Source organism: Ochlerotatus camptorhynchus, unplaced genomic scaffold (genome assembly GCF_037179485.1).
Source record: "Ochlerotatus camptorhynchus isolate MF236.1 unplaced genomic scaffold, CSIRO-AGI_Acam_v1.1 ptg000266l, whole genome shotgun sequence".
In the NCBI taxonomy this organism is placed as follows: domain Eukaryota; kingdom Metazoa; phylum Arthropoda; class Insecta; order Diptera; family Culicidae; genus Ochlerotatus; species Ochlerotatus camptorhynchus.
In genome coordinates this window covers 3362392-3387501 of record NW_027040756.1, presented here as the reverse complement: position 1 = coordinate 3387501, position 25110 = coordinate 3362392, and the positions used below count along the sequence as shown (strand labels likewise).

General features: G+C 37.6%; 1 protein-coding gene across 1 annotated transcript in view; it reads right to left on the bottom strand.

The window, feature by feature from the left end:
- LOC135705386 (putative mediator of RNA polymerase II transcription subunit 12) overlaps positions 1-15983 on the bottom strand; it is a 39394-nt gene extending 23411 nt beyond the window's left edge. The window contains exon 1 of the mRNA XM_065227104.1: positions 15868-15983. Coding sequence (XP_065083176.1) covers positions 15868-15873 — 6 coding nt within the window. The 5' untranslated portion in view covers positions 15874-15983. The remainder of the gene's footprint in view (positions 1-15867) is intronic.
- Positions 15984-25110: the final 9127 nt, after the last annotated feature.

Genomic DNA, 25110 nt, shown 5'->3' with positions numbered 1-25110 from the left:
AAATATGATTTAATTTGAGGACCACCCTAATGTTTACAGTAGGATGCTTCATTTTGTAAATGTGATAGATTTCTTATAGGTCACTCTCCAGTTTGATAACCCCAAAATATAAGCGCAAAATGCAAAAGTGATTAAGGTTTAGAGGTCATGCAAATGGTTTTAAGGTGAATCGCTGGGGAAGTTTTATTTCTGATTTATTTCATTTACACCTCACAATTTCAAGAGCACAAATATCAGCTCTCACGAAAAATACAACAAGGGAACTGGAACTTAGCGTTTGCTACAGTGCAGCAAACAGGTAATTTCAATTTGATGAACGGTGTCGTAAGATCTGTGCTCTAGAAAACTTGAACTGCCTATCACCAAATCAACCATCAGACGGCCATCTTTGGAGTCTTCAAAGAATCACCTTAATGGCATTTTAAATTGCACTTATACGGTTCTTAACTTTGGTTCTAGTTGTCTTAATGCAGAAAAAAGTGAATATGTAGTTGCTATGATAATGACCAACAAGCCTGTTGTTATTATAATAAGTTTGGCAGCAATTCAATAAAGATAGAAATGTGTAAAAATGAGTAAATAGGGTAAACTGAGAGTTGAATATGTACCAGACAACAACACCAATTTCACCGTACCAACAGCAGGCTTTTTGGTCATTGTCATGTCAACTATACATTCATTTTTTTCAACTTTTGGTCAACTAAAACCATAGTAAGAGTTAGAGCGATGTAAGTAAAATTCAATAATTTCCCATACTAATTCACCAAAATCTCCATAAAAAACATTTGTGCAAACCTTCATCAATCTTTGTCATTTTTTGCACAGACTAATTTTTTGGGGTTATAAATCAAAAAAGCTAAAAAAAGTATGCAGATTCCCGCTTCACCTTATTGAGTCCGAGCCATGTTTACTTAGGCAGTAGCCATGGATGATTAAATTCGAAACAATCTTTCCAGTATTATTTTTTTTTTATTTTTGAGTATTAATAAACAATCGAAGAAGATTAAAATTCAATCAAAAATTATTAAAATGGAATCAAAAATAATTTAAATTTATTCAAAAAAGATAATTTTCAATCTAATCAACCACAATTAAACTGGGTTTAATATCAGACGATTAGTTTTTAGAAGGAGAGTATTAATTTTTAATCATTCGATATGATTGAACTGAGTTTAATGTCAAATTGATTAAATTTCAAGCAAAATGGGAATAGTTTAATTTATCAGTGTATACATTTTGTTTCAGCACCATAGTTTACAGTCACCAAAAGAAGGGACCACATCCGGGCATGTTCCGGATACTCTCGAGGATGCGACCAGTTTCTGACGTGGACAAAAACTCATTATGGGACACATCAAATGGCATGTGAATTCAAAAGAAAATTATGATATCGCTAGCGTGCACAACGAGTGGGGGGTGTGTTAAGTTATGGAAAACTCGCAAAAGGTTACTCGTACACTAATGAATGTTCAAAGGCCCAAACACAGCCATGAAATGAATAAAATAACTGACTTAGTAGTTTAAGAGTTGTATGCTGCCTTTGCCTATAAATCACATTAATAAGGCAAGAGGACTTGCAATTTTAATTAGGAAAGGATCAGGAATAAAAGTTATTCATATTAATGAAAGAAAAAGAGGCATTATGTGGTGTAAGCTTCTAATAAACAGAATTAATTTGATATTAATAAATGTTCATGCACCTAATGTTAGACAAAATACATTTTTATCTAATTAAAGTGATTTAATATCAAAAGACAAACATAGAAAGAACTTGTTGATCTTGGGTGATTTTAATTCACAACTAGGAACAAAAGACATGAGTAGTGAGGACTATAAATATATGGGAAATATGATCGGTCATGATTTCTGTAACGAAAATGGAGAACTGCTCAAATTATTCTTGCATACATCAAAAATTAAAAACGTTTAATCCAAAATAGGGAAGGATATAAAAGTAACATGGAAATGTAGAGATAAACAAAGTCAAATAGATCATATCCCAAGTAACACAAATTCATAAAATTATGTTGAGTAAACTGCTATAGAACCAAAACCAGTCATACAAAGGTTGTATAAACTGTTAAAGAACATGTGTGTTGCTTGGGATTCTAGCTCCGCATTATAACAATTTTAAGATTACATTTATCAAAGGATATTGGACACAGGTCAAAACGGACAATAAACTGATCCAAGTTGGTATTTCATTTAAAGATGTAGAAATTCAAGCATCAAAAGCAAAATGATCCCTCGCATCTGTATAAAATTGTTTAAGGATCCAAGTATTAAAAAGAAATATCAGGAAAAAATAAAATAAATTAAAGTAAAACACACAAACAAATATTCAGTAGATCAAAGATACTCAAAACTAGTTAAAAAAGTTGAAAATAGCCGCTTCTAGCATATTAAGAGTAAGTAAAATCCAAAGTACACCAAAGCGGAGAAAAGCTTTTAATAATTTAAGAGATGCTTTGAGATCTTCCAAGAAACATCCTGACATGCAGAACTATAAATACAAATTAGGTAATCGCAAACAAGAGTTAGCTCAAGCTATAAAAGACCATAAAGAAAAAGAAATTATGTTATTCTTTAGACAATTAAACGATTTTGACGTAGGAATGCGAATAAGAAAAACATACAGTTATCTAAAAAACTTCAAAAAACAGAAGAACAATAAAGCGTCAAAATTAGTAAACGAGTATGGGGTAATATTTTGAAGGATTGTCAAGGGCCAGAAAAAGATTTTTGTAACGAGCACGATTACGTTCCGTTACCAAACCCTCCTACCTTAGATGAAATTAGATTTATAATCAATACTTGTAATTGATAATATATATAGAAAACATAATGCTCAAAGACTGGAACAAATCGACGCAAATTCCCATTCCGAAAAAAGGCAGGAGTTTCAGAAGCCGATCATTTTCGTAGAATATCTCTTTGTAATGTGGCTTATAAAGTATATGCTAAATGGATAAGTAACCATCTTTGGAAATTCACAGGAGATCCAGGGTTCCATCAAGCAGCATTTACAAGAAGTAGATCAACAGATGATCATATATTCATTGCTAGGTGAGTCATGGAAGAATATTGGAATGCAGGAAAAGATCTAATTGTTTTAGCGTTGGACATCAGTAAGGCATTTGATACAGTAAATGTGCAGAGTTTAAGAGAAGTTTTACTTAATTTAAATGTTCCATCTAGATAAGTCGACAGAGTGTTATTATGTGTTAAGGGTGAACTCACTAGAGTTTTATGGCAAAACCAATTATCTAAAGAGTTCCAAAGAGGTAAGGGAATTAAACAAGGATGTCCCCTGTCACCTCAACTTTTCAATTATTGAATACAACATGTTCTTAAAAACGTGACAAGAGATATTCCTGAATTAGACTTGATAGATATAGCACAGACAAACAGGCATTACATTTTGAATATTTCTCACTGTAAAACATCGTCGCTAAAACATTACCACCATCTGTAGAGTACACTGTGGTGGGTAGTAAGCTGAACAGATGGCGGTAGTGTGCGCAAGAAATCCCCCAACTATTGATTTGGTCTTAACTGATTCATGTCAACTTTGTTGCCAATTGGTTACCTATGCTGACTTCGGTTCTGATCACCTTCCAGTAACTTTTGAAATATCCCAAGAAATAATTTCTAATCCCAACAGCTCTACTTTCAATTACCATAGAGCTGATTGGGAGCAATATCGAACATTTATGGAATATAACTTCGATCCAAACATTCCTTTGCAAACCAAAGATGAAATTAATTATGCTCTTGAATCTCTGACTATTTCTATAGTTGAAGCAAGAGCTGCCTCAGTACCAAAATGCGAGATTAAATTGGATTCAATTATAATAGACGACGATCTTCAGCTATTGATCCGTCTTAAAAATGTCCGTAGGAGACAATATCAAAGAACACGCGATCCTGCCATGAAAGTTATCTGGCGGGATTTGCAAAAACAAATTAAAAAGCGATTCTCTGCCCTGGGGAACAAAACTTTTGAAAATAATGTTTCTAAATTAGATCCGAGTTCCAAACCCTATTGGAAACTAACAAAAATTTTGAAAAAAAACCTCAAAAGCCTATTCCAGCGCTTAAAAAAGGTGGTAAAATTTTGATCACAAATTTGGAAAAAGCTCAGAAACTTGCTAAGCAATTCGAGAGTTCCCATAATTTCAGTTTGGGTCTTACTAGTCCTATTGAGAATCAGGTTGCTCGGGATTTTCGGAATATTTTCTCTCGGGAAAATATTTTTGGACGAAGTAAGGTCTATTACTAAAAAGTTTCAAAATATGTGATCAGTAGCCACTGATTATAATAAAATCTTTAGTGTTGTAAATATTGTATATACCTAATCCTAATCTTAAGGCTAAAACTAAAGTCAAATCTTAAAACTAGTGATCTTAAACTAAACTACAACTAAATTTATATAAACATGAATTAACATTGTGAACCAGTCTAATGAAGATGATCACCGATTCTCACGAGAGAGAATGATCTCATTCCAATGGTCAATCATTGCACTTGACCAAACGAACCGAATTGTACACACATTGTAAATCAGTAGCAAATAGATACCCCAAGCGTGCGCAACCACATCTATTGTCGGTGTTCTTTTAAATTCTATTCCTCGATCGTCAACCATCCGTCGGTTGCAATAAATTAAAGGAAAGTGAAGTGGAAATCGAAATTTTGCTTGTGATCCGAAATCGATGTTATCGCGTCAGGGTGATCAGGTTTTGATCAATCGTGTGTCCGTGCGTAATTAACGTGAAAATCGCGGACTCCAACGTTAGTGGAAAGTGACTGACTGGCTAACTCACATCTTCTACTGGGAAGGTGGAGTAGCAGCAGTACTTTTCGGGTGCTAAAGTGCTCCTCTGGTTTCTGTGCGCCGTTCGCGGTACGAACGGGAAGAAAAACCTCCGAATCCCGGCAAATACAGAGCCCACGGCTCGAACAATATGAAAGCTCCAGGTGATGATGGAATTTTCTATATCCTCATCAAAAAACTCCCAGAGAGTACCTTGTCATTCTTGGTAAAATTATTTGACAGATGTTTCCATTTGGCATACTTTCCTGATAAATGGAAAAATGCAAAAGTTGTTCCAATTTTGAAGCCGGCTAAAACTCCAGCTGAAGCTTCTTGCTACTGTCCAATAAGTTTGCTTTCTTCAATAAGTAAACTTTTTGAAAAGATAATTTTAAATAGAATGATGCTTCACATCAATACGAACTCAATTTTTGCAGATGAGCAGTTTGGATTTCGCCATGGGCATTCAACTACTCATCAACTCTTAAGAGTTACCAATTTAATTCGTTCAAACAAATCTGAAAGCCACTCAACTGGAGTTGCTCTTCTAGACATAGAAAAAGCATTCGACAGTGTTTGGCATGAAGGTTTGATTGCTAAATTGGAAAAGTTTAATTTTCCACTCTATTTTATGAAATTAGTTCAAAATTATTTAACTGACAGAACTCTGCAGGTAAATTATCAAAATTCAAAATCTAATCGACTACCTGTTAGAGCAGGAGTTCCTCAGGGTAGCATTCTTGGGCCTATATTGTATGACATTTTCACTTCGGTCCTCCCTGATTTGCCTCAGGGTTGCCACAAATCTTTGTTCGCTGATGACACAGGCATTTCCACTAAAGGAAGAAGTCTTCGTGTTATTTGCAGCAGACTGCAGAAAAGTTTAGATATTTTCTCTTCTTATTTACAAAAATGGAAGATTTCTCCCAACGCTTCCAAAACTCAACTTATAATATTTTCACATAAGCCTAGAGCTTCGTTTTTGAAACCTAGTAGTAGTCACATAGTCACTATGAACGGAGTTCCAATTTCCTGGTCAAACCAAGTGAAATATCTTGGATTAATACTTGACCAAAAATTAACTTTTAAAGATCACATCATCTTTTTTTTTTTAATTGCCAAGACAGGAACAATGTAAAAACACTTAGATATATATCATAACAATTAAGGCTGGTAAGTTACTGTAGTAACTGGAGCACCTAGGTTAAAATGAAAGGTAAATTATTTTGAATTTGAAACAAATAAAAAGTTAAAAAAAAGGCGGTAGTGTGCAAACGTCAAACACAAGGGAATTGACTATGCGCGCCACAGGTGGCGGTACTACCAACTACGATACTTTTAAATTGTTCGTTAAATGCTTGTTCGATGAACAACTTGCGAGAGTTATGTCTTTTTGTCTGTGGATATAGATTGCTTAAAACTGCCGATAATTTTTGCATTTGCATTAGCCAGAAGTATAAATGAGTTAGAGAATATTCTTAAAGTACTAGAAGAGGAGCTATCCAAAGTATCAAATTTTAGTTAGATACCCAAATGACACAGCAGTACAGCCAAACGTATTAATGCTTAATGGAACTGCTTTTAAAACTAGTGAATATATTAAGTATTTAGGAGTTTGTCTGACAGCAACCCTAAACAGGAAATTAACCAATAGGCATAGATCTATAAACGCTTTGAAAACTTCATGATTAGTAGTAGATTTTTGTACAAGATTTCATCCGAGTTAATTAGGAAAGCTTATATATAATACAGTTTTGGCGCCAGCGTTATTATGCGGAATTAAGGTGGCGGTATTAACAAGGAAAAACAGGGTGGTACTAGCAAACTACGAAAAAAAATATTCTAAGGAACATTTTTAATAGCTGTAAAAACCGAGTTATATGAAATTTAATGCAAGAAAATTTTTAGCAGGAAAAACAATAAATAAACGAGTTAGGGTAGGCAGAATAAGTTATTTTGGACATATCAGAAGAATAGAGATGAATCATCCACTGCAATTAGGGTATAAATTCAAATTCAGCAAAAAAAAGGGGGTAGCCAAGCCTTACTTGGAGGAAATCATTAAATCAGGACTTTGATAGATATGAAGAACTTAATATAGAAGAATGGAAGAACTAAATAGCTAAGAACAAAGAAAAATTAAAAAAAGAAAGCGGAAGAAATTTATAAGAATGAGGATAGCAAAATTTCAGATGGTGTATCGACAGAGGAAGAAAATCAAGGAAAAGGAAGTTATAAACACTGGAAGAAAAAAAAAGGACAGAGAATGTGTAACAAGGACTATTACCAAAAAAAAAATAATCCTGTTTGTATCTCTTTTTCGTTTGCATGCATTCCAGGTGGTGAGCGAACATGATGAAGGAGAAGAAGATGGCTTTATCACAGAGCCCCGTCTCGGAACGAGTGTATTGTTGAACGAAATGGCCTACGATTCAAGATTGGTTTCTGTAATGATAAGTATCATGATCTTCATCGAAATGTAAGTATTATTGACAATAATCATAACAATCAACTCGTATATACATTGCAATACATAAATAAAAGGGAAGGGACGGTCCAACAGGGCACCCGATTAAAGCGATTTGGACGGAGAGAGTGGGAATGCCAACTCCCTGTTGATAACATTTCGTGGATAAAGGGTGGGCTCTGCTCCCCACTCATTGGGGCATCTTCCTGCTTGTTGTTTTTTTCTTTCTTTGGTTTGTTTTCCGTCGATCTTGTTTTCTGTGCTAAGCACCAATGCTACCGACGCCAGGGAGGCAGCTCCCACACCTGGACCCTACCTATCGACCCATCAACTCATGAACCGGGGACCAACATCTTTACTTCCCTTCCGAAGGAAGGCGTGATTAGAGATGTTATGCCTCAGAACATCCCGGCGACGCCGACTGGGATTGAATTGCTGGGGTGAGAGGTAATCACGCTTACCACTACACCACCGGCGCCGCTGTCTTCCTGTTTGGGGGCTTGTCTTTTTGACCAATTGGCTGATCAAGTTGCTGGAAGGAGATTCTTTATTGTTCCGTAAATGCGTATAGGTGACTTTGCCTATCGATCTACCCAATCCGTTTTTGGCCCTTTATACAGTGACATGTTGAGGACAATCAGAGATTATTAAGCTCGATCAAGACAAACAGAGAAGAGAGCCCACTGCTGTCGGACTTAATTTCCGTGCTACAATGGGTAGTAAACCACTATCATCATCATCATCATCATCATCATCATGTATACTGCCTGTGCCTATACCCAGCTATGTATCGGGAGCCACTTAGAAAATCGACGGAAAACAAATCAAGGAAAAAACATGAACAGATTAAGTAATGTGGTCGACGGACGGTTTTTAAAATAATTTTGTAATTTTTATGTTAGCTTATTTTCGAACAAAGTTTGCTTTCCTAATTGCATTGCTTCTAGAAAATCATCTCGTGAAGATTTTATATGAAAATATGCATTCTTGAAAAACTTGCATGTACTCTGTATTCCATTGCAAGAATTGCCATTAAATTTGTAGAATGAAACATATGCAGAGGATGTAATAAACCCAACCATACTTTGGATGTAAGAGAAATTTGTTTTGCATATAGCTCCAGTACATTGAGGAAACAATTTTTTTATCGATAACTATGCTAAAAAACATTGCTATTTATGTACACTTTTGCAAATTTGTAATAGAATCTTACATTTCCTGAATGAGGGGGGGGGGAAGGTTTGCTCACCCACGTTAATTTACCTCCGACAAACCGACATGAAATTTTAATTTAACTTCCGCTCGAAAATCTATAACGACCGATTCAAACGTCCTATGGTGAGATTTGAGTCAGTGTTCGAATAAACTTAAAAACTCAAATCTCATGCATAAGTTTATGCGCCTATGAGCCTTACAAAATTCAACATCGCAAAAATCACCGATGAGTTTTCAGTGGTTTTTATGAGTTTAAAGCTGGAATGATTTTTCGTCTTTGTGAGTGTGAGTTCGTGAATGTGCATGAGAATCTCTAGCGTGAATTTTGTTTACCACATTCTTACGCGAGTTTACTCTCGCAAGGAGGCTCAATGCATGTGATTTTAAAATGATTTTCCGAACACTGGATTTGTCCCTTTTTACTATTAAAATTCCAACATTTGTGATGCTCAAGTTCGAGAAGAGAAGCAATGTGTATTTAGATTGAATTTCCAAGGGCACCAATGTTCCCACATGCAAAAAAATGGCTCTTAAATTCAGTGTAATTTTGGATTTATTACATCCTCTGCAATCAACAAATGTAATGACAGTGTTTGCAAGAATGCAACGTACAAGCAAGTCTTTTCAGAGTGCATATGTTTGTATAAAATCTCGACGAGACGATTTTCTAGGCGCAATGCAATTAGGAAAGCAATCTTTGTTCGAAAATAAGCTAACATAAAAATTACCTGTTGAAGGGCAGTTGAAAACTTATCGTTTGATCCCGCCAGACTGCATAGCCAAAACCCGTACAAACCACCAACCAATAGTCGGAAAACCAAGTGAAAAAATTAAAAAAAAATATTTTAACAACGTTTAGACAACAAAATTACAGAATCTCTTCATGCCATGAAAAAACATTGTAAATTCTGCATACTTTTCATACAAATATGTAATAGACTCTTACATTTCCCAATTGGGTGCATACAATAATCTTGTTTTACACGAATATAAAGATCGTGAAAAAACGTGTTTAATAAAACCCTTTACATTTGTTGTAAGAAATATATTCACAGAATGTAAGAAATGTAACTGCGAAGCTCGATGCCCTTCATCGATTTTCTCTATTTTTTTCTACAAGTCGGTACGCTTAACATTCTTCGGTGCATGTGATGTTGCTTTTGCTAGCTAATCCAGCTGGAACAATGTCGGAAAATTGGTTCACTTAACTGCAGTAATCCGAAGAGAAAATCGATGATGAGAACCGATCATCGCAGATAGGCCTTATGATTTTGAATGCTAGAATTACATTTGATTTACATGCTAGGGGAAATGGATGTAATGTTGGCCTAAATGCCACTAATTTGGCCCCATACGTAAATTCAGCAATCGACTAAATTTTCAATAACGACCAAGAAATTTATCGTTTAGTACCGTCGCAATGACGCGTTTATCTAGATAAAATTGATACATAGCAGATTTTTAGCGATTGGCCCAATCTTAGATCCATAGGCCAACATTAGAGCCGTTTCCACTATTTGTTTTGCGTGCAGTTTCAATAAAATTACGTTTGAAGTCAAGGTTGCAAATGCTCATTTCGCACAAAATCATTCAATTTTGATTTCTTAGAGTCACAATCAGCGATTTTCCGATCATGAATTATGAATGTCGTGTTGTATAATACAAATAAAAAATATGATCAAAACATCTAATGACTTCATAATTCCACAAATTATTTTTTTATTCGAAATGAGTATTTGCGTCTGTAGTATATGTGATACAGTAGTAACACAAACGAAGTGACAGACGGAGCGGCTCGAAAACTTTGGTGACTAACCTGCTATTGCAATTTTTCAGTGTACCACATGGCAACACCACTACTACTGGATTGTACCACATGGCAACACTACTACTAGATTGAACTAGCATTTTAACCGAATGTACTAGAATGTTTTGGTTCTATCTCTTTCACTCTACTCAAAACTGAAATGCATAAAAAAATGACAAAATGATACGCACTCTTTGCACACTGTCAAAGAATCATTGTACACAAAATCAACTTTGTTCAAATCAAAACAAAAGCACTAACCCATCTGGTGGATGAAGGCACAAGCTTCCAAGAAAATTCTATTACAGTGAACCACATTATTTTAATGGATTTCTTCGCCAGTAAGTCGTCTGTCACTTCGTTTGTGGTAGTAATCAATTAATAATAAATTCACCTTTATTTAGTTTGAAGTCGGCAAGGCAAAGTGCATTTGGCAGCATTGGAAGTTGACATTCATGAAATAGAAAAATTACAGATAAGCTCACCTTCGATAAAAACATGAGCTTCGGAAAGCTTCGAATATACGAATACGATTCGTGTTATGAAAATCGAAGTTTGGCTACGAAACGATCAAAACACAGGACTCGAAGTAAGGGAGATTGGACGTATGCCTAACATGACGCTATGAGATAGAAGAGTGCGGAATGAGATGTATTATCAGATTCATGACGCTCATTCATGGCTCGTTTTAGGATTCTGTTGACACATTTTAAAGCGGATGGACGCTACGAACAAAGCGGGACAATTTGACAGGAATCATCATAGTGGAAAATGTTCGATGCTTGAAACCTCGAACAGGTCATGACAGCATCCTTGTTTGAAGTTATTGTCTACAAAAGCATCAGTTACAGCAATTTGACAATTGTACCAAATAAGGTATACCGTCAACTCTTCATTTCTCATCCATTGTTCTATACCCCGATGATTTGAGTAGCCTCTTCAGTTTCTCATAAATCTAGTTCAAGATAAAAACGATCGTTCTCTGTGTCGATGGTCGATAGAAATTGTTCGGGAACAAATTACTGTCCATAGGGTTAATATGATAAGAAGAGCTGGAATAGACACGAGTGACAAAGTCTTCAGGAAGTCCATCCAGTTTCTTGGCTTAAACGATGATTTCGACATCATTTCACGTAACTTTGAGACGATGGCAGAAACGTACGTCAGACTGAAGGTTGAAGCTTAGCGGATTGGGCTTGCCATCAATGCATCGAAGACGAAATACATGAGAGGAAGAGGTTCTAGGGAAGACAATGTTAGCCTCCCACCCCGAGTTCAGATTGACGGTGACGAAATCGAGGTGGTCGACGAGTTCGTGTCTTTCGGCTCACTGGTGACCGCAGAAAATGATACCAGCAGAAGAAATCAAAGACGCATTATGGTAGGGAATCGTGCCTACTTTAGACTCCGGAGGACGCTGCGATCGAATAAAGTTCGCCGCCGCACGAAGTTGGCTATCTACAAGACGGTGATTAGACCGGTGGTCCTCTACGGTCACGAGACCTGAACTATGCTCATGGAGAACCAACGCGTCCTTCGTGTTTTTGAATGGAAGGTGTTGCGTACCATCTAAGGGGGGGAGAGGTAGCTCATCGATTCTTCCGGTTCACCTCCTAGCATCGTGCTATAAGGTACCAGGCGATAACCAGGGTAGTTGATCGATAGCTCGATGACGTCATTTCGTTGGCGTCTGCAATGGGAAATTCTCATAGCAGGCGTTGACGATGGGACGTTGTCGAGTTGTTGAATAGCAACTATCGTGGTAACTCACCGATTACCTGTCGATTTGCCAAATTTGGAAAGACGTCTGCATTGAATTGTCTCATATAATAATATTCCGCCCACTATATCACAAGAAATTGCGAGTAGCTGAGTGGAATGGAGATAAGTTAAGCATTGGGTACAGGACCAAGTCTCCCCTGGGTGGTGCCAAAAGATGAGCGCAATAGAATCATCAAGTTGCCATAAGGCACGGATGAGACTATTGCATGGCTGGGTAGTCAAAGTCTTCCATTCGTTAGTCATTTCAGGTGGACTAGAACAGGTTTAGGTGGGCGTTGGCCAGATTTGGATTTTTCAGATGTAATCCTGGATAGGACCCTGTCATTGAACGTCGCGTGAAAGTGGAACTTAATGAAGGCCTAAGTACTTTTTCGTAGTTTTTAGTTTTCGGATTTGAAAGATCGTCGGTTACAGTCCCTCCCCATGGACATGGAGGTTGACGATACTGAAGCAAAGGGTTATGTTTAATTTCTTTATATTTGCAACGATGATGATTTCCACATATCACCTTCTTAATGCTTCAGTATGCCTCAAACGATTAATTCTTGGTTGTTAATAGAACTTCCTTGATGAAATGGGCTGCTTCATGCAGACTGAGCAATTCTGATTATAGTATCAGATTTGTTCTGTATACGGAGGAACTGGGAGGGCTTATTAGAAACTTCTCACCAATAAAGTAATGATTTTCTAGTAAATTTTGCATTTAATTATATTAATACTTTATTTTTAGCATACGATACAAAAGTGCTCGTTTTTGCGTAAAATAATCAATATTTATTTTGTAATTACGTTTAAAAGTTTTTTTTTTGTGATCTGAAAATTTTCCTAGTTTGGTTAGAAGTTTCGAAGCTAACGCATGTCCGCAGGCCTAATAGAAAGATAGGCAGAAAAAGTGATTTTCGGAGTTTTATTCGTTAGGTGTTGTAGTGGAGATTTGTGTTGTTGGATGCAGGAGGAGATTGGAGGACGGGAGTTTGACGCATAGAGCCTGCCAATTTCGCTTTCAGAATGTCGCAGTCAGCGGTTTCATGATTCGTGAGCGCTCGCGATTCGTAGAACCGTTGATTGTGACTGCAAGTGGATTTGGCAGGTTTTGTGAGTCGGACGTTTGCTTTTTGGCCTATTCTTGTGTCTAACATGTGCAGAGTATCATTATAGGGTCTAATGGTTTTGAGATTCCTGGTTGCATGAAATATATTTGTGAGAATATCTTTTTGAGATTTTAGTAGTCACGTTTTGTTTGTAGTTTATATTTTATTTCTTTCATGTAATTATCGTAAATAATAGTTATTCAATAATAGATAGTTCATTCCTATATTCGGACTTTGACGCGAAGCGCTGTGGATCATGAGATGCTTGATGACCCTGGAGGGATCGATTTTGCTTACTGAGCAAAAAATCATGGATTTAATTTCAAGCTCTTCCACAGCACAATAAATCGCCACCACCATTTGTATATTTGATATTGAACATTAATCTTGGAAACTATTTGCATATCAAGCGAAAACGTAGTCCTGTATTGTCGCGAAGCGTTATGGTTCTGAGATGCTCGATGACCCTGGAGGGATCGTTTTTGCTTACTGAGCAGAAAATCATGGGTTTAATCCCAAGCTCTCCGTCATGACTCTTAAAATTCATGATCACTAAACAAAATGAATATGTTCTTTCGATAGCCGGCTATCGATAGATTAAATAAACAACAAATAAACAATACATACTTTTGGTTGCATTGCCAACTTGAGGTGAATCCTAACCGAATACCCTACCCAACCCTCCAACTCCGTAGCACTTATGAGGGTGTCGCTAAGTCGGTGGCCTCTCGTTAAGTAAGTACTACATCAACATTTCCTTCCCTATCCCTAGTTATGGTAAAGATGGGCGTGGCCGGGAATAGCGACAGTCATGCTTCTGTTACTCTTGTTTTGATTGGAACCAATGTTTACTCCCCAGCATTATTCCTGAAAGTAGTCTTACTGAGAATTTCAGAAGAGACGTGAGTGTCGCTAGTATCCAATCTACGAAGTATATCATAACAACGCTAACGCTAACGCTAACGCTAAAGGTGTTGCGTACCATCTAAGGTGGAGTGCAGATGGACGAAGGAACGTGGAGGAGGCGAATGAACCACGAATTGCACCAGCTGCTGGGAGAACCATTCATCGTCCACAATGCAAAAATTGGGCGACTACGGTGGGCTGGACACGTCGTAAGAATACCAGACGACGACCCAGTGAAAATGGTTCTCGAAAGCGACCCAACAGTAACAAGAAGAAGATGCGCGCTGCGGGCAAGGTGGATCGACCAAGTAGAAGGCGACCTGCGGACCCTTCGCAGACTACGAGGCAGGCGACGTCTGGCCATGGATCGAGTAGAGTGGAGACGACTTCTTCTGCCTTAGCCTGATTGGTAAGGTGAGTAAGAGTTAATATCCCTAATGTCGGCCTAAGTGTCCCTAATATTGGGCCCATACATAAATTTCGAAGGAATGCATTTTTTGAAAATGTTTCACTAGCAACCAAAACTATCCATTTGTATTGTCCATATGACGCATTGTTCTACGAAAAATTAAAGAAAGGGTAATGTTTATCTATGGGCCCAATATTTTCATCCATAGGCCATTTCCCTTATGTCTAGGAAAAAATCTAGTTCACTTGTTATGCCTACGTAAGCGATCGAGCTTTGCTTTGGATACGGGATAAACCAATACAATTTTTGAGGCCAAAGTCCTTATAGAATCGTACTAGTAGGCGAATATCGTCCTGAATGTCAATGTCTCCCTATCTCGATGGGGTCCATTCAGTATCGATATAAGGAAAACTGACTGTAGTTTCTCTGGGAGCGACCCAGGCGCCAAAGTCACGGGTTCAAATCTCACCCCGAACAAGTCACGAATAACCCAAGAGCGTTAAAGTTACTATAATTAAAAAAAAATTGTTTCTTTATCATGATTTAAAGTTTTGAGAATTATAAATAACTGGGATTTGTGGGTGAAAATCACCAAATACCCCAAATTGCACTATCATGCACATGATGAAACATATTTAATTCGATCTAAGCCAGAACCGTCGCCTTTACATGTTTTAAAAATAGATATGATTAAGAATTTAGTAGTATGTTGGCTTGTGTTATTTTCAATTGAAGATTTTGCCTCCATAGTTGTTCCAATATAGTTCGTTTTTGTGTGTTTCGTTACAGTTATTGTCACCAATCGTCGGCCCGTTTACTTTGAGATCACTTGTCAAACTGCGGTGCATCTACATCGTTCAATAGACGAATACAACAGAACAACGATAATGGAGATGAAATCACAAATTTACTCTTTTGTTCTTTGTTCTTAGCCCTCCTTCCATATGTTTACCAATTGTTATTCCTAACCTCGAGTATGCTGCGAGTAATCGGCCCAGTTCTACTTTCTTTAGCTTTAAAATATTTTTTAATACATAAACTGATCCACGGCTCCGTAAAACTAATGTGAATGAGCCTTGGCAAAATAAAGTTTTATATAAAACCGACTATGTAATCAATAGCAGATTTTTAAACTAAAACATTTAATTGGAAATGTAGGAGCATAACAGACGGTTGATTTAAGGATTTTTCTTCTTCTTTTTCTTCGTGAGCATTACGTTCCAAATGGGGCTTTAATCCTGCCCTCAATTGTGTTAATTGAACATTTCTACATTTGACAGTTGGGAGTTTTCTATGCCTATACCATGATCTGCATACTTCATTTAAAGTTTTGCAAGTTGCACCATTATTCATGCTTCATTGAATTTCCTTTACCTTCATTTTGGCACTTGATGTTTCACTTCTATCCTTACTGCAACTTTTGACTGTTACACACCACCGATTTTTTTATTAATACTCCACTTGCATCTAACGGCTTTGTATGTTTCCTCCACTTTGTTTCACTTTTCAAATTTTTAATTTTTAATTTTTCACTTTCTTCAACACTTTAAATTTTTCCTCCAATTTCTCCCGGAAGCACTTTGCAGCACCATTTCATGCAATTTTTCCCTTTAAATTTCACATCACGTTTCACTCAGTGCCAATAGCTTCACTTGTTTGTACCAGATAATTCCACTGTTTCCCGCCTGTGTTTTGTTTCTTGTCCGACCGGACTGTGGACAGCCAACCAAATAACAACGCGTTCGAATCGATACTAAACCACCATCATCGGGGCCTAAACGGTGGTGGAGGCAGTTGAGAAAACTTAGCTTGCCATGCCAGCATACTTAGCACTGAACTTGAAAATTTCTCCCGCCTGCTAAGCCTGCCAGGCTTGCCGTGTACCGTAGGCACGGGTGGCTTGGGTATTTCTATACATAAAGAAAACTAATTGGCTGAAATGTGATTCCGAGTTTATCACCTTATCCAACAACATAAATAATCTCCAAAGTCACCCCAGCTCACGGTTGCTATCGAGCCGACGACGACAGATAGCAATTCCAAACACTTGATATGTTCGCATGGTTCGCCGCTGGAGGATCGATCGGAGAGAAAATTGAAAACTGAGAAAATCGCGATCGACTTCATACCTTGTGGAGTAGGAACTGTTCGGCTAACTTTGCAAGCGGGAGAAGGATATAGGCAAGCGTAAATGATTGTTAGGCGGTGAAAATTGTTGAATAACATTATAATGACTGCGGGGTTTATTAATACATTGTCACAGCCTGAAATCAACTGATTTGATCATTTCAGCAGATTGATATAATCGCTTACTAATCAAATAATGAAAATTCATGACGGAATACCTGCAGTCGAGCTCTTGATCCATGAAATAAGACTTTCCTTCCTCATTCCACTGCGCTCCATAAAAGCGGCTTAAGTAGAGTAACTTATCGAGTCGTCACGTGACGGTATGGAGTTCACTTGCTTGTTGTTTGCCTCCTTCCCCTAAGCGCATGCTGGGATGAACGATGGGAAAGCGCCGCTGCTGCTGGTCTCTGAAACGTGTTTCAACTACAGTTATGTCCACCTGACTGCAGTGCTGGATCCTGTACTTGAACTTGGCTTGATGTGGTGGTTGTGCGGCGCTAGATTAGAATGGGATTTCCGCGAAACGTATAATTGCAACGTACGAACGCGTTAATATAAATGCGGGACCGAGATCGTTTATCCACACTGATCGCCAAGAAAGTAAAGCCTGGCCAAAGTTGATGCCAGGAGGGAAGAAAGTTGTATGATTGTACATTTAACGAGTTGTAAAATGCTTGTTTTGATTTTTATGATGCTTGACAAGAGTGTTAAAATCGAAACAATAAAATAAGTTGCTCGATAGCGTAGACGAGCAGACATGATATTTAATGACTTGGATTGAAAGACATAAATTTCATCTCTGTAATTTGTGTTGATATGCTTGTATGAATGATGGATTGATCTACTTTATTCACTCAAGCGAACCCCACACGTATACGCGAAGGGGAATTATTGACAATAATATTGATGATGTGAATCAAGGGGTAGGTCACTACGCACACCAATTTTGGGTCATCTTTTTTGTGCCGGTCATAGAGCAAGCTGCGATTGTTTTTAAAATACCCAACGTGTCAACCCAATATTTCTGACACCTTGAATGTATTGGTTTGAAATCGCAAGGATAAATCGGTCTAGTGGCAACCAAGGAGAAATGAAATGTCTACATCGGTTGTAGATGATGCTCAAATTCATAGTATTCGTTCGTCAGTTGATAGACGATGCCGCGGGAAGTGGCGGGTGTTCGAAATTTTTCTTGTGTTCATAGAATAATAAAAGTCCTCAAAGGCAGACCAGAAACCTAGCCTTTCGTGATGTGAAAAGCAACCGTTGGGGAACATTATTGGAGACCGAATATAGAAGATGATCAATATGACTTCTGTAGTTTGTTTTGTGTGAGTTGCATTACTTGAATGAAGGGTACTAATGGGGTCTGATTAACTGCCTCTTTCTCTCGAGCCCACGCTAGATCCTACATTTCGTTCCTAGAGGATGTTCTTGAATACTTAAAAAAAATACCTTAAACGAATTATAACCCAAATCATAGAACTATCCAACAAATCGTTTGGATGATTTCCGAAGCACGACGTTATGCAAAATACCATAACAATTTTATTAAAGTGTGCAGCCAAGCAGCTCGTACTGCTGTGAATTTACAACAATCCAATGCTTACGAGATTGTGCCAGAGGTGTGCCGATTCCAATTTCGACACAATGTGCTGAGAGATTTACCCCTTGATGTGAATACTCGCGCAACACGAGAAAAGGACCTATCCTCGTTGATCCATGTTACCACGGCAACATAAACAAATTTCTCGCTAAGCTCGCAGCACAGTTCGACAGAAAATGATGTTAGCTTGCGCCTGAAACAACACACTGAAAGGGAAATTCATTTGGCGTCGGGTTATTCGCTTTAGTTTACCGAAGTCGGTCAAATTTTACTGGGTTTTCAAACAGCAGAGTTTTCAGTTATCAACCCAGTAGTTTTTAATTCAACTGAAAACTCCGTAAATCACAGAATCTCTGAACTGTCAAAAATTACTGTTAAAGTCAGTAAAGAAATTGCTGTCCATATCAGTAATGTATTTGTTTACATTTGTTTTCGCTGAGTTGTTCAGTATTTTTATTTCAGTATTTTGATGAATAAGTTAGTAAATTCATCAAAAAAGTTTCTTAACTGGTAGTAATGATTTTGTTTGGGTTGCATTCGATGGGTAGGATTAAAATGTTTCTAATTGTTTACGATTTTTATTTTGGGATTGAGTAGCGTTTGTTTAGCGCTTCCTGGTGGTTCGGCCGGTTGGTGGCTCTCTTCGTGTGCCGGATTGCGTGTCCATGTCTGGAGCTCAACAACAGGCAATGTTAGTTAATTGTTAACAGTAAAACATCTGGAAGTCGATTCCGTGTCAGTTTCTATAATCTTGCGTTGGCTTCCTGATGTTTCATTTATTTTCACAAAGATTTTCTATTAATACAGAGATTTCCAAACAAGTAAGTGCGCGATGTGAAATGGATGAGGATAACACAAGCAAGTTGACTTACGGGTGAGATCAGCAATTATGGAATTTCGTTCGATGACTGTTCAGTAAAACATAATGGATACTGTAAACTCGGTACTCTATTTTACTGAGTATTAGTCATTCACCGTAAAGCTGTCATTTTACGGAAAGTTCAGTACATGCTATTACAGTACACTCAGGTCTTTTTTTACCCGGGGATACGTACCGCGTAAAAAAAACCTACGAGATTTGTATTCAGAATTTGTCGCAAAAGCTACTGAACATCAGTAGTTTTATTGATAGTAGCTGAATGTTCGGTTTATTTTGTGATTTACAGTTGGAAAACTGTAGAAAAATTACCGAACAGGGAAGCCGTGATTAGGTGTGCACACTTAATTTTTTTTACAGGAGTCAAATAACCGTTACTCGTAAATATTCGATAAAATCGACAAATTTTATTTTTCATCATTAAACGGGGTCTACCGAAGTAAGTCTGTAAATTTTCGTAACACATTTTCTCAATTTTGAATATTTCACAGATTTTTTTAAATTCCATACGAATTGCACACAAGTAAATGAAAACTACTTTGGCCCGCTTTACCTACTTTTGGGTTCCTGCACTATAGTGCCGAGATGAGTGAAAAGAACTTAATTTTGGGTACTTTTTTTTTCTTACCGTGTACGAGTCGGAATTTTAGAGGACAGTAACTTAAAAACTATGTGGAAAATTTAAATGGAATGTTTAGGATAGGATAGGGAGTTCAAAGGATAATTTCAATCGAGAATTGAGAATTTTATGAAAACCAATGAAGAATATGAACGGACTCCAGTGGAGAAAGCAGGGAATTTAGGAGAATAAACCATGGCCCTCTTAGTAATGGAACAAAATTTTGTTTATTACAGCGCTCCTAGTTGACGTTTTCAGAAGCTTTTGCCGTCTATTTGTTCACAATAACAATAACAGTGTATTTTTTCAGTTAATAAACCACTTTTGTTTTGGAGCCTCATGCAAATGGACCGTAGAAAAAAAAATCGTGCACAGTCACCTGGAAAATCCATCGTGGTCCGCGTCCAAGCTGGCTAAACCAATTTGACCAATTTGAATTTTCCTAGGAACACACAGGGAAACCTTGACGATGAATCGAAAGCCTCAAAGTAAATTCCGGAGTGGAACTTCCAACCGTCAGCTCCATGGAAAGGTCGTGAAGTCCATCAGAAGCAACCCAGGTTGTCCGATCGCGATTTGAGTAAAAAGTATGATACCGCCCGTAGTACAGTGCAGCGAATTTGCTACCGCGAAGGCTTACTGCCATACCGCGCTAGTAGGCAACCAAATCGATTACTCAAGCAAAATACCGTAGCTAGAACCAGTGCTCAAAAGCTGTATGACAACCTGCTGACCAAGTCCCGTGGGTGCATACTTATGAATGATGATACCTATGTAAAGGACAACTTCGGACAGCTTTCAGGACCAAAATTTTACAAGGCAAAGGAGCGAGCAGGTGTCCCTGGCAGATTTAAATTTGTTTTTGTGGATAAATTCGCACGAAAATATATGATCTGACAGGGAACTTCCAACTGCGGTCAAAAGACAAAGTTTACTGAAAAAATGATGAACTCGGAGGTTTACAAAACCGAATGTCTCCAGAAGCGAATTCTGCCCTTCATCCAGTCACATGATGATTCGGTGACATTGTCACTACAGCCGGGAAATACAACAATGGTACAATGACAACGGAGTACAGTTTGTTCCGAAAACCTTAAATCCGCCCAATCGTCCTCAGTTCAGGCCTATTAAAACTACTGGGCAATTATGAAGAGGAAACTGAAGGTAAAAGGTACGATGATCAAAAGCAGCGCAGATGAATAATTGGTGGGATAAAATCGCCAAAACAGTGGACGAGACCGTTGTGCGCCGCTTGATGGGTCGTATGAAGGGAAAAGTTCGAGAATTCCTTCGAAACCGCGACAAATAATACGATTCGTATTTGTTTTCATAAAATTAAAGGAATAGTATGCACTTTAGTAAAACTCGTTTTAAAATCCGAATTAGACGCAAATGATGTTGTTCCAGTATTATTGGTTGCAACTAAAACTGGACTGCTCCAAAAATGCAAGAAGTGTGATAAATGTGCACGTTCTCGTCAAATCGTTTTTTGTCTTGGGAGCACTAATTTCTTGCTCCATAAGGAATAAGTGCACCCAAGCCAATAAAACGATTTGACATAAAGATGCACTTTTATCACACTTTTTAATAAGTAAAAACGCGCTAATTTGTCCATTTTCGTGGGAAATACGTAATACTAAGTGAGCCATGCTTTAGTTTATAAATGCAATAGACATCAGTTCCAATGGGATTGTGAAGAGAATTGCAGGTGATATTCATCACCATCATTTGTATATTTGTTATGGAACATTAACCTCGGAAACTATTTGCATATCAAGCGAAAACGTAGTCCTGTATTGTCGCGAAGCGTTATGGTTCTGAGATGCTCGATGACCCTGGAGGGATCGTTTCTGTTTACTGAGCAGAAAATCATGGGTTTAATCCCAAGCTTTCCGTCATGACTCTTAAAATTCATGATCACTAAACAAAATGAATATGTTCTTTCGATAGCCGGCTATCGAGAGATTAAATAAACAACAAATAAACAATACATACTTTTGGTTGTATCGCCAACTGGAGGTGAATCCTAACCGAATTCCCTACCCAACCCTCCAACTCCGTAGCACTTATGAGGGTGTCGCTAAGTCGGTGGCCTCTCGTTAAGTAAGTACTACATCAACATTTCCTTCCCTATCCCTAGTTATGGTAAAGATGGGCGTGGCCGGGAATAGCGACAGTCATGCTTCTGTTACTCTTGCTTAGATTGGAACCAATGTTTATTCCTGAAAGTAGTCTAACTGAGAATTTCAGAAGAGACGTGAGTGTCGCTAGTATCCAATCTACGAAGTATATCATAACAACGCTAACGCTAAGAATTGCAGGTGATATTCATGGAGAAATCTGAGGAGCATTTCAAACGAGTTTTGACTAGAATTCCTAGGTAATTTAGAGGAGAATTCTTAAGGGCTGTTGATAAACTAATGATTAGGGTAAAAGCACTTATAGGTGAGGTACGTTAGTGCAATGTGTTCCTATAGTGGCTTATGGAGGTGCGTTTACCCTACGTAGGCAGTTTTCGAGAGGTATTAGACCCCCTTCCGTTGCGTAGACAATGATCTATACACATTAGACTGGCCCAAAATTATATGGGAGGATTTTTTTTAACTTTTTCAATAGGTCAGCGAACAGTCCGCATCGTGCTCTCTTGCCGTGCGGGTCTATTTGTTTTTGCTGAAAGAAGTGTTACTGCACTTAAAGCTTCACAAAATTTGAACAGCACTTTTCAGTGCTCAATATTATCCGCAAATGTTCTACCTTGTTCGACTATTATTCCTATCAGATCCTTGTTTGGACCATATCCGAGGTGATCCTGCTTGGATATTGATTTGGAAAATTCCTTTTCGATCCAAATTCTTATAGTAATCTGCTTGGAACGCGATATTGAGAAACGTTATAGTGAAGTACAATCTCTTAATCCCCCTTCCGATGAAATGTATTTGATCAATCAATTTCAAGATGGAGATCCATCATCCAAGCAAAACTCAACTAAACTTTCCCGGCTTAATGTCAAGAAGGAAAAGGTTCCCCCTATGGTGATAACCACTTCCGATTTCCATGTTTTTTGCACGGAACTTTTGAACTTCGTTAATTTAAATTTTCACTTCATATTGGCCGTCGGGGTGCATGCCGTGCATGGCTGAAACCTTGGACGGATTCAAACGTGTTCTCAAGTATCTTACTGAGAAGCAGCATGAATGTTTTACTCGTATTCGTAATTACGTACCCGTATGTACAAACTGCTCCCCTGCTTCAAATTTTTCATCCATAAAGCAGTTAGTCAATGGCAAGTGAATGGAGCAACCTATGTTGCTAGTGCAGCTGGTAGAAATCAAAATCAAAATTCTAGCCATTATAATTCTAACGAAAATATTAATGATTTCGACTTAGGTAGCATAACTGCTCTTAAAATGGAATTCTTACAGAAATCATTAATCGATATGACTACTGATATGCTAAAAACTAACTCCATGTTTGATGCTATTCAAACTGGAGTTAAATTTTCGAACAATGTCGTCATGACTTTGAAATTCAGTAATGGATTTTAAATCATTAAATATTTTGAATTGGAAAATTTGACCTTAATAATGAAGACGAGATATTTAACTTTTTGAGAGTTCATAACGTGCATATGGCCGTTATAACTGAAACGTTCTTTAAACCATAAGTTTAAGAAGGACACAAAATATTTTGTTTATCGAAATGAGGGTTTTAATGGTGGTGTTGGTTCATAGACGTATCAAACATCATTCTTTTTTCATTTTTGAAACTTTGGGAATTTTTGACGAAACAAAATTTGGACAACCTACGTTTATGGCTACCTTTTTCCCATTCCAATACGTAGGCCAACAAAATAAATTTCCCAAGGATGACCTTGAGAAACTTACTCGTCATTGGTCTAATTTGTTCATTATCGGTGATTTTAATGCAAAACACAGCTCATGGAATAATGCTCAAAGCAATTCCATTGGTATTATTCTGTTAGATGATTGTTCTGCAGGTTATTACACTACTCAATATTTGGTCGTAGCTAATTCATGTCAACTTTGTAGCCAATTGGGTACCCATGATGACTTCGGTTCTGATCACCTTCCAATAACTTTTCAAATATCCCAAGAAATTATTTCTAATCCCAACTTTCAATTACCATATAGCTGATTGGGAGCAATATAGAACATTTATGTTATAAAACTTCGATCCCAATATTCTTTTGCAAATCAAAGATGATAGTTGAAACAAGAGCTGCCTCAGTACCAAAATGCGAGGTTAAATTCGATTCAAATATAATAGACGATGATCTTCAGCTCTTGATTCGTCTGAAAAATGTCCGTAGGAGGCAATATCAAAGAACACGCGATCCTGCAATGAAAGTGATCTGGCGGGGTTTGCAAAAACAAGTTTCGAAATAAGACCCGAGTCCCAAACCCTTTTGGAAGCTCGCAATTTTTTTGAAAAAAAAAAACTCAAAAGCCTATTCCAGCGCATAAAGAAGGTGGTATAATTGTGATCACAAATTCGGACAAAGCTCAGAAACTTGCTAAGCATTTCGAGAGTTCCCATAATTTTAGTTTGGGTCTTACTAGTTCTATTGAGAATCATGTTGCTCGGGATTATCCGAATATTTTCTCTCGGGAAAATATTTTAGATGATTCCTGGGGGACTGATTTGGACGAAGTAAGATCTATAACTAAAAAGTTTCAAAATATAAAAGCAGCAGGTGATGATGGAATTTTCTATATCCTGATCAAAAAAATTCCCAGAGAGTACCTTGTCTTTCTTGGTAAAATTATTTAACAAATGTTACCATTTGGCATACTTTCTTGACACTTTAAATCTAGTTGCTAAAGTTCTCTTGGTTTGTCCTACATATACTTTGTTACAATGATTATTGCTTATTTTATATACACGTGCTTTACCTAAACCATTAAATGGGTATGGTTTAGGTAAAGGAAGCGATCAATCATTTGGAGGACTGGCTTTTAACACAACGACTTCCTTTGTAAGGAAGAGAACTATTTTTTCTTTCCGAGGTAACTTCTGCAAGCAGACGAAAATAGCCCCAATGGGAGACCCCCTATCCCCCTTCCTGTGTGAACTTTTCATGGCTAACTTGGAGACAAACCTGGAGGAGAATGAACTATTACCAAACTGTTGGTGGACGTTTGTCGACGGTTTCTTCAGCGTAGTTAAACGGGAAGCCCTTCCACAAATTTTAAATGAGATCAACAGAATTCACAAGGATATAAAATTCACTCACGAGGTAGAAGAAGACGGAAAACTCGAATTTCTCAATATTTTAGTCAATAGGGAATCGTCATCATCTTCTTCGCTTGTATACGAAGTTTACAGGAAACCAACAAGCACCAAAAGAGTTATCCCCTACACTTC